General features: G+C 46.7%; 1 protein-coding gene across 1 annotated transcript; it reads left to right on the forward strand.

The window, feature by feature from the left end:
• Positions 1-1404: 1404 nt before the first annotated feature.
• Positions 1405-8447, forward strand: LOC102384759 (zinc finger protein RFP-like). The gene is made up of 7 exons (XM_006020299.3): positions 1405-1822; positions 2098-2193; positions 2897-3127; positions 3427-3449; positions 4115-4230; positions 5699-5758; positions 7202-8447. The coding sequence occupies exons 1-7, from the start codon at positions 1406-1408 to the stop codon at positions 7711-7713; spliced, it is 1455 nt and encodes a 484-aa protein (XP_006020361.1). The 5' UTR covers position 1405; the 3' UTR covers positions 7714-8447.
• The last annotated feature ends 1946 nt before the right edge of the window (positions 8448-10393 follow it).

The raw sequence follows: 10393 nt of genomic DNA on the forward strand, positions 1-10393 counted from the left end.
GCACTACACCAGAGCGCCAAGAGTTTTCAAAGATCCATGCTAGAGGCTGGGCTATGATGCTTGCCAGCTCCTTGAGTACCCTGGGGTGAAGATTGTCAGGGCCAGCTGACTTGAAGGTATCCAGCTTCTCAAGATGTTCCTTCACGAAGTCAGCATTAATGGAGGGCAGGGGATCCCCTTCGAATTAAATGAGGCAAATTGAAACATTTCGAAATTTTTTTAATGTTTCAAGTTTTGAGGCTAAAGAGGGCTTGCCTGCAGGGAAACAAAAACTAAAGTAAGGAGAGGGAGGGGAAGGGGGGGGGGCGGGGAAGGAGCGCTCTCATTATTGACTGTGTAGCTGGCCAGTGACTGTCATCCTTCCCTGAGGTCTCTTCCAATCCCAGTGCTCTGGGGGAGGGATGGAAAAAACTGCATAAAAGGCAGCATTGTTTGAACTGCCCGGCTTTCTGCCTTGGTGTCAGTTGAGCGACGGCGTACCTCAACACACACACAGTGTCACCCGTCCATGTCATGAGTTTTGTCTGTCAGCAGCTAGGGGTGCAGGGCCCCAGAACCCAGAAGCCCTGCACCGATCTCCTTAATAGCTGGCAGGCTTCATGGCTACAGCAGGGGCTAGCAGGCCTGCATTTTTTGCCCTGCTGCACCTTACACGCAGTTTCACCCATGTCATGAGTTTTGCTTGTCAGCAGCTTGAGGTACAGTTTCCCCCAAACCCCTGCACCCATATTCTTGAAATGTGGCAGGGTTCGTTGCCTCAGCAGGGGCTAGCACGCCTGCAGTTTTGACCCCTCTGTGGCTTATCGCATACACGTGACATGAGTTTTTTGCTTTCAAGAGTTTGAGGTGCAGTTTTCCCGAGCCCCCTGCACCTATCTCTTTGATTCTTGGTAGGCATCATGCCCTCAGAAGGGGCCACCGTTCCTGCAAGTTTCATCAGAAGCAGGCCAGAAATGATAACGTTATAGGCTGTTTTGAGCTTCTGCGTTACAACCTATGGGTGAAACGTCGAAACAGCAGAACTGTTTTGCCAAAACAAAACAGAACAGCAGTTTCAAATCTAAACAGAATTCGAAACGAAACGCTGCTCCGTCGAAACGTCACAGTGCTGTTGCGCACAGCCCTAGGACACATCCATGCCATGCTACCTGTGCTCCTTTAAGCATTTCATTCCAAAGTGGACCTTGATTCCCATGTGACCTCTGCCTTAGTGTAAGGAGCTAAGAGCAAAGAGCACTCCATGACACAAGTAACTTTACCCCTGGGATCACCCTAGTTCAGCAAACAACCTGATTCTGAAAAAAACAAATACAGGAAAGGAAACACCCTGCCACTGTGACAGGCGGGGCATAGTTCTCAGCTCAAGAGAGAGAAACTTGTTCTTTTGCATTGCTCAGAGGGAACGATGGCGGCTGAGGAGCCTCTGGGGACCCTCGATCATGAAGCAACTTGCCCTATTTGCCTTGAATTTTTCACAGAGCCCGTCACTCTAACCTGTGGGCACAACTTCTGCCAAAGCTGCATTACCCAGTACTGGGAGAAGTCAGGGCCAAACTGCTCCTGCCCTCAGTGCAGACAAGCAGTGAGGCAGAGAACCCTCAGCCCAAACTGGCAGCTGACCAACGTGGTAGAAATAGTCAAACAGCTGAAGGCACAGGCAGCCAAAGGAACAACAGGACAGAGGGTATGTGAGCAACACCAGGAGGATCTGAAACTCTTCTGTAAAGAGGATCAAACACTTATCTGTGTGGTTTGCCATCTGTCCCGTGCCCACCGAACACACACCATAGTTCCTGTAGAAGAGGCCACCCAGGAGTACCAGGTAAGGGGCTGCTGTCCAGGCTAATGGGGACGAGCTCTTGATTTTTCTTGCAGATTCATTCCGTCACGAGGTTTCTGCCACAGCTACTGACATACCCACATCCTCTAGCTCTATACAGCCTTTACCATCCTCCACTGAAAGTTAAAATATATAGATATAGATATCTATATCAATATATAATATTTTTTGATGGAAAAGACACCCTACACTTCCACACCTCAAAGCAGCCCTCCTTCTCCCCCTCTGTCACCCACAAATGATTTCTGTTCATTCAGGAGAGGTTTCAGGCCCATTTGAGGATTTTGAGGGAAGAAAAGGAAAAGTTCCTGACATATAAACTGACTGGAGAGAAGAGAATCCAGGAATGTCTGGTAGGTATCCATTGTTCTTACCCTGCATGGGCATAGGGTTGAGGTTTCTCTTTGCTAGTAGATTCCTGTGCTTGTGACAAATGTTGGTTATCAACTGTTGCTCTGTAATCAAAGATTACTCTATGGGATGAGAGAAGTCTATGTATACACACCTATCCTTAGAGAAGAGCAGCATCAAAACTGCATCTCATGCCAAATCTATGTCATTTGAATCAATGATTTAAATTCTAGCCATTGGGACACTGATAAAAATTCTCCCCAGGAGAAATGAATGTAACCCATGTAGGGATGTCTTGCTCTGCATCATGTCCTGCCTTGTTTGATCATTTGGTTACTTTTCCACCCCTGGATCGTTCTTCACGTGGTGCTGAGCTGTGCTTCTTCCTGCTTTGGCTGTGAATTACCAGAGGTTGCTAATTACAAGGTATCCTCACCATGGCAGGGCTGGCACCATCCCTCTCAGAGGTATTGGAGCCCGGTGAAATGCATTTATGTGCTATCACATAGCTCAAGAAATGGCAGGGAGACTTCTCTCAAAAGGGCTTTATTGCCACTGCTAACACATGCACAATGATGGCTGACAACTTCCTGTAGATGTCATCATGTCAGTCCTCAGGAAGGGAGTTAACTCTTACTACTACATTTTAGATGTCCCTCAATCTCCAGCTCTGACTTTTTCCCTGGCTTTTTCCCACTCCCACAGAAACAAACTGAAGTGGAGAAGGAGAAGATTGTGTCTGAATTTCAACAATTGCACCTGTTCCTAAATGTACAAGAGCAACTCCTACTGACCTGGCTAGGAAAGTTGGTGGAGGAGATGGAGAAGATAAAGAAAGAGAATGTCACCAAGCTATCCAAGGATATTAATCATATCGATGAGCTGATCCATGAACTAGAGGGGAAGTACCAGCAGCCAGCAAATGAATTCCTGCAGGTGAGACTGTGAGAGAGACTTCACAGCCTTGCACAGGGAAGGGAGGGCTCCTGACTCCTGGGCTGTGGAGTCCATCACTCAGAGACCACAGTATACATCTCTCTCATGGGAATTATCCTTCACTGTTGAAGAGCTAGATTCATAGATGTTAGAGCTGGACTAATCCTCTTACCTTAGCTACTCCATGGGCCTAGGGTGAGGTAAAACCTGCTGTTTCTGTATTTGAAATATGACATCCCTTGGAGATCTCCTTGGTATGGCATGTGGAACTGAGACTGTTATTTTTCTTTCCCCTCTAGGATATCAGGAGCAGCTTGAGCAGGTATGTTGCTCCATCTCATCCACATTCATACTGTCCAGCCATGGAGGGTAGGTTAGACCCATAGGGTTCCTGGAATCAAAAGGAAAAATGTATTGGACAGGTTTTATTCAGGATAAAAATCTCTCTGGTAAATTTAATCTTGAGTATCTCATCTTTTACATAGAGTTATGAAGAGAGACCATGAACATTGCATTGTCTAGAAAAGTCACATCCCAGTGGGCTGGTGGGCTGAGAATTTCAGAGATACAATTGGAGTGTTTTACCCCCAGATTACTTGGTCACAGTCAAGAATGATTCAAGAGTCTTTTTTACTTGGGGTCTGCTTGGTGATCTATGCAGAGCAGCCTGAGAAAAGTCAGTGCCATGGTCCACAACATCAGAAATATGTAAGGATACCAGCATAAGAGCATGGAAGCCAAGGAATGACTTGGCCATGGAGACTAAGCTCCTTTTTGATCCTTGGAGCTGGTGTCTCCATATCAAAGTGGAAGAATTATCCATGTGATACCTTATGGTAAGGCTGTGCCGTTACTGCCTGTTCTGAACCTAATTTGGGGCTGGTATAAGTTTTCAACATCCAGGCTCATCTGACCAACAGTTGTCACTAGAAAGGAACTGGAATGAGTTACTCAATGAAGTGTAAGAACCTGAAGTTTTGTCTCCAGGTACAAGAAAGGGATGTTCCAGCTTCCAGTGGAGATTTATCCTAATCTAGAAAAGAGACTCACTAATTTCTCCAAGAAAAATGCTTTCCTAATGAGGACTCTGAAGAAATTCAAAGGTATTGAGAAGGAATCTATCTGTGAGGAGAAAGGGGGAGGAGTGTCTGACTGGGGAGGAGATAAGCTTGCTAGTTTGTAATTAGATTGCATGTCTATTTAATAAAAATCAGATGCATTGAGAAGATGCAACAGAGGCACAGACATTAGAGTATCTCACCTTGTTTCACTATGTGACCTTGTGAAAGTAATTAATCCAAATGGCCTAAGTGGGGAGAGGGTGGCCAGGGCTCAGTTTACCTACCACACCTACAGAACTGTATGTATTGGATACATGGAGGTTCAATATGGAGCTTACTCAGAGCTCTTGATAGCCACGTTCCATCTGTTAATTTAACAGTAACAAAGACAGCACTTAAAAAAGTGAGCCACACTTGAAGAGCAGAGTGACAGCAGTTACCACATCAAAAGCTTGACTCAAAATAGATACTCAAAAGGATCAGTCCCATCTTAACGATCAGATTGATTGAGGGCTCAGTTGCTTTCCCAAACTGGTTTAATTTTTTTTTAACCCAAAGTCTTTGTTTTACACACAATATCCCAAATGTGGCAAGAGCTAATTATTCCCATGTTCCAAAGCTGATATGAACACCAGCGAAGCCATCTCTTCATTTAAATTTGTAGTTACCAAACCCTCTGGGCCTGGAATCCTATTTCCAGGGTTGTGGCCCCACTTCTACTGCAATCTGGATTTCTCCAGTTGAATTTAGAATGGGACTTTTGGCTGCATTTGTAAGCGCCACAGCCGCACTTGGGGTCACAACCTCTGGATTGGGAATCTCTTGTCTAAACTGTGTCACAAGTCAAGACTAATGAAAATAAGTAAAAAGCATGCTTTGGCTATAGTTCACCATTATACACTTTGCTTAAATACATACATTCCATAACAATAAGGCACTGAGAGGACTTTGGGATGCCTAAATGAAATACAATAAAAACACAATTAGGATACCCCTCTGTTGATCAACCCAAGGGAAACTAATCTAGGAAACATCCAACACTAAAAATAGAGGATTACACATCTTGGGGCATACAGCTCATGCTCTTTAGTGAAGAGCTGTAAAAATTCCTACCCTCTGTGGACTGGCATGGAGGGGAAATTCTAACACTCACTGGGCATGTCTACACATGTATTAATGCACTTTACTTAATGCACATTAAATCTAATACCTCTTTTGTGAGGTACTAGGAAAATATGCATTAGCCTGTCTTAATGCACATTAACTAAAGAACACATTTTTAAAGTGATGCTTTAATGTGCATTAAAATAGACTAATGCGCATTAAAGCAGACATGTAGACATGCCCATGGTGGGTTTCAGATCATGTTTGATTAAAGATACAGTTGTCTCTCTGGCTCTGTTTCCTCATCATGATTCCCATAGTGTGATACGAGTGTCAGTGGTCGGGACATCATTTTAAAAGTGACAGTAAGAAAGTTCCTCTCTTTTCCCTTTTTAATTTCTTCTAGACACGATGTCATCTGAACTGAGGGGAGAAATGGGGAAACCACAGGCACTGTATACAAAAGGTGAGTGTTCACAAACACATTATAAATTGGGAAGTGGAAAGTACTTTTCTTGCTTTAAGCTATTGTTAAAGTTACAACCCAAACCAGTGTAACCAGCTCTTCATTGGGCAAGCATGCTTGAGGTGCACCAGCTTCTATAGTCAAAATTACACAAGTGATGAGTTTTGCATCACATCCATCTACGTCTGACCCCCAGCCCAGGTGATAAGGTGGCTATTTGCATATGAATCAACAGGTCGTGACACTCAGCACTAGTCTGAAGGCAAGTTCATGTGCAGACCTTTAGAACTGCAGTGAATTACCTTAACTGCTCTGCTGTAGACCAGCACTGTTATGTACACTACTTAAATTGTAACCCCCTCCCATTATTTAAATAGTAAACAACCCCCAAAAACCAATGTAATGGCTTGTAAAGTCATACAAACAGTGCTGACATATTTAACTCACACATTCAATTATGTACATAAACAGACTCATTCCCTATCACAGCTCTGACCCCCAGCTTCAGAGAGACACTGAAATGCCTCCCTATTGTTTCATTCGGAGGAAAGATTGAAGAACTCTCTCCCCTCAGGTCTACTAGAGCCTTATCTCCTGGGTGAGGGGCCTTCCTTCTCTAGCTTTGTGCCTTCTCCTTGGGCTGTGGTGGGATTTGTTCTCCTGTTAGGGCTGTTCCTGTTTCCTCTCCTTCCAGTGGTGATACCTCATTTTTTTATGGCCTGATGAAGAGGCAGCTCCTACACTCTGGTATTAAGTGATTCTTCCTTTAACACCTTGTCCTTCTCTTTGGCCAACAGCAGGAGGGATTTGGGGAATGGCTCCCTTTGGGAATACAGGCTTGTAGTTGTACTTTCATTCCCCTTTCCACTAAAAGCTTCTGGGGTCTTTCTTGGTGCTCATGTAGCTAAGAATGGAATGGCCCTAGCAAGAGAACAGAGAGCAACAGTTTTTACAGCTCAACAAGCAGCTATATAATTGGCTGCCGTTCCATAAGCCAGGGGTTGGCAACCTTTGGCTGTGGGCTGTATCTGGCCCACAGAGAGACTGGATCCAGCTCACAGAGTTAAAGGGCCTCAGTGGTGCTCAGCAGTGGGGGTTTTGCCCCTACTGTGCTGCAGTTGCATGGTGGGGGGCTTCCCACTGGTGGCTGGGGCTTTGTCCATGCCACAGCTGGGTGGCGGAGGGCTTCACCTTTGCTGTGGCTGGGCAACAGTGGGAGCAGCAACTAGGTCCTAGCACTTCCCTGCCTCAGGTCCAAGTGAGGTCATTGAAACCTACTGCTGCAAAAAAGTTGGCATAGGCTGCAGAAATGCAAGGACACCTCTGCTCAGGCTCTGATGTTGTAGAGAGAGGCAGCTTCCTGGAGTCCAAAAAGAGTAGGGAATAGCTCCAGTTTCCTCCAGAACTTCCCCTAACAATCTTATTCTCTCTTCATCTCTCCAGCAATTGTAACTTTGGATCAAGACACAGCTCATCCCAACCTTGTTTTGTCTCTGGATCGGAAAAGTGTGAAGTGGGAAAACACAGTGCAGAGACTCCCTGACAATCCTAAGAGATTTGATAATAGGCCTTGTGTGCTGGGCTCTGAGCGATTTACTTCAGGGAGACATTACTGGGAGGTAGACGTTGGGGAGGGGAAAGACTGGGCCGTGGGAGTGGCCAGAGAGTCTGTGAGGAGGAAAGGACAGGTTACCCTTAATCCTGAAGGGGGAATCTGGGCTGTGGAGTGTGACTGGGATCAGTTCCATGCTCTCACCTTCCCTGAGGTGACCCTACTGCCTCTCAGCCAAGTCCCCAGGAAGATCAGTGTCTTTCTGGACTATGAAAGAGGTGGGGTGAGATTTTATCATGCTGGTAGTGCAAACCCAATCTTTATCTTCCCACCGGCCTCTTTCAATGGGGAGGGAATCCATCCCTGGTTCTGGGCTGTTTCCCAACTCAGCCTGAATTCCTAAGACATTATGATGTTGGGAGAGGGAACAGCCTACTGGAAATGAAAGCACAAGCTTCCCTCACCTTGAATGTCTCTGATGCTTTGTTTTTGGATAAAACCCTCCACCCCCAGGTCCCCCCGATGTTTCACTTCCATGCCAAAGACATTGGTGCTCTTTCATGTATCATACCACCTATGTCCTTCCCCCATCTCCTGCCCAAGCCTCCGGTTGCAGGACTTCTTGTTGCTGGTGGCCAACGATGAACCATGGGGCAAGGCACTCCTACTGGGATATGAACTGGTTTCTCCTGCATGGTTTATAGGCATGGGCATATTGCTGACCCTGTTTTTGATGACACCTGCCCCTCTTGTGGTGAGAGGGAGACCCCAGTGCCCATCTCCCTGGACCATACTTGACTACAGCCTCCATATCGGTTCCTTCAGAGCCTCCTGCTTAGGCTCTGGGTTCTCTTTTCTCAGCAGTATCTCACCTGCTTGTTTCTCATGCATGGCCCCATGGAGGTGTGAGACCCCCTACTTGCTCACCTATTCCCGGCCCTGCACAAGTTGGCCACCTACAACCCCAGTGGGAAAAAGTTGGATGGTGGTGGGAAGGGGAGTAGCTTTGTGACCACTGAATGGAGTTCCCTTGAGCAGTATTTGCTGGTACTTTGAATGCCTTTGAGGAGCTCTGGACACTGCTGGTGTGATATATCTATATCTATATATAGATATCTATACACACACACACACACACACACACACACACACACACACTTACCCTTGTGCCTGGGTTTATTTATTTACCTCCTAGAGTCACTTGGACTCCTGGCTTTGTGACACTTCCCCATAGCCTAAAGGGATCGGGGGGGGGGGGGGGGTGGGGGCCCCCCCCAACAGGAGTTCCCAGTAGGTGCAATATCTTAGGGAGTCTCTGTGCTGTCAGAACCAGAGAGAGCAGGGTATTTTAGAGGTAGACAAGCCAATCCCATTGTAGCAGGTGTCACCTGGCGAATGTGCCTCTGCACTCTACAGCCATGGGGACTCCAGCAGGGCCAGCTGCAAGAATCCTCCATCTGTGGATTGAGCATCTGTCTCAATCCAGAGTAGCCCTGGAGTGGGTGGCTCCCTGCCAAGTGCCTTTTGGCACGCTTTGGCCAGAGGAGCCCTGTGTGTGTACGAGGATGTTTGGGTTGCAGCTCTAGCAAGATCCAAGCTCTAGCAAGCACTGCTGCTGGGTCAGCTGCTGGGCTGTTCGGAGGTTGTGCAATTGAAACCCATGGCAAGCAATTTCTAAGGTGCTGGAAAGCTCTCAGATTCCACTGAGAGTCACTTGGGCTTCTTTGAGGATACTAGGTATACTGCACTGCAGAGCACTGGGCAACATTTCTCTGTACATTAGTAGAAACCTGAATAAACTTCTGAACATAGAGAATGTTAAGTCTTTTGTCTGAACATAAATCTCTTTTTCTCTCTCTCTCTCTCCTGCATCAAGCTTGTCTGAGCTGCCTTCCATCCAATGGGCTTCCCATGGGTGGCATATCCTCTGTTCAGTCCACACCTCTTTTTTGGCTCTGCCCTTGCACCTTGCAGATGACCTGCCCAGATTGTGAGACTGACTCTTACGTGCACTAAAGCCCTGTCATCCAGGTCTGGCTGTGAAACTGGGTTTTAGCAGAGGCATGAATTACACTGACACCTGCTTTACAAATCCCATATGCTGCTGAGAATTGAAAATCGTTTGGAGCCTGCTTGATGAGGAGGCAATAAAAAGCCAGTTGGCAAAGAGAGACTCTGAGGTCACATTGGCCACTAGGGCTGTGCAAAATGGCACCGATCCATTTTGACTTGCATTTCAACGGAACAGCATTTTATTTCAAATTTCATTTCAATTTGAAACTGCTGTTCCGTTCCGTTTTGTCAAAACAGTTTAGCTGTTTTGATGCTGTATTGACGTATCGCCCACAGGCTATAATGGGGAAGGTTGAACCAGCCTATAACGTTGTCATTTCTGGCCTGCTTTGGATGAATCTCGCAGGAATGGTGGCCCCTTCTGAGGGCATGAAGCCTGCCAAGATTCAAGGAGATAGGTGCAGGGGTTTCAGGAAAACTGCACCTCGAACTCTTGAAAGCAAAAAAACTCATGTCACGTGTATGTGTTAAGCCACAGCAGGGTCAAAACTGCCGGCGTGCTAGCCCCTGCTGAGGTAACGAAGCCTGCCAGGTTTCAAGGAGATAGGTGCAGGGGCTTGGGGGAAACTGCACCTCAAACTGCTGACAAGCAAAACTCGTGACATGGGTGACAGTGTGTGTGTTAAGGCACAGCAGGGTGACAGCTGCAGGCCTGCTAGCCCCTGCTGCGGCCACAAAGCCTGCCAGCTGTGGAGGAGATCGGTGCAGGGGGTTCCTGCGGCTCTGCACCCCTAGCTGCTGACAGGCAAAACTCATGACATGGGCGGGTGACACTGCGTGTGTGTTGAGGTACGCCGTCACTCAACTGACACCAAGGCTGAACTGCCCGGTTTTCTAACAATGCTGCCTTTTATGCAGGGGTTTGGGTTGTAGCCGTGTTGGTCTAAGGACATAGGCAGACAAGGTTCCTTGCGTGAATTTGATATCTTTTATTAGACCAACCCAAATGGTTGGAGAATAGTTATTAAGCAAGCTTTCGGGTTCAAAAACCCTTCGTCAGGCTAAGGAAG

This window comes from Alligator sinensis, unplaced genomic scaffold (genome assembly GCF_000455745.1).
Source record: "Alligator sinensis unplaced genomic scaffold, ASM45574v1 scaffold1097_1, whole genome shotgun sequence".
Lineage (NCBI taxonomy): Eukaryota > Metazoa > Chordata > Crocodylia > Alligatoridae > Alligator > Alligator sinensis.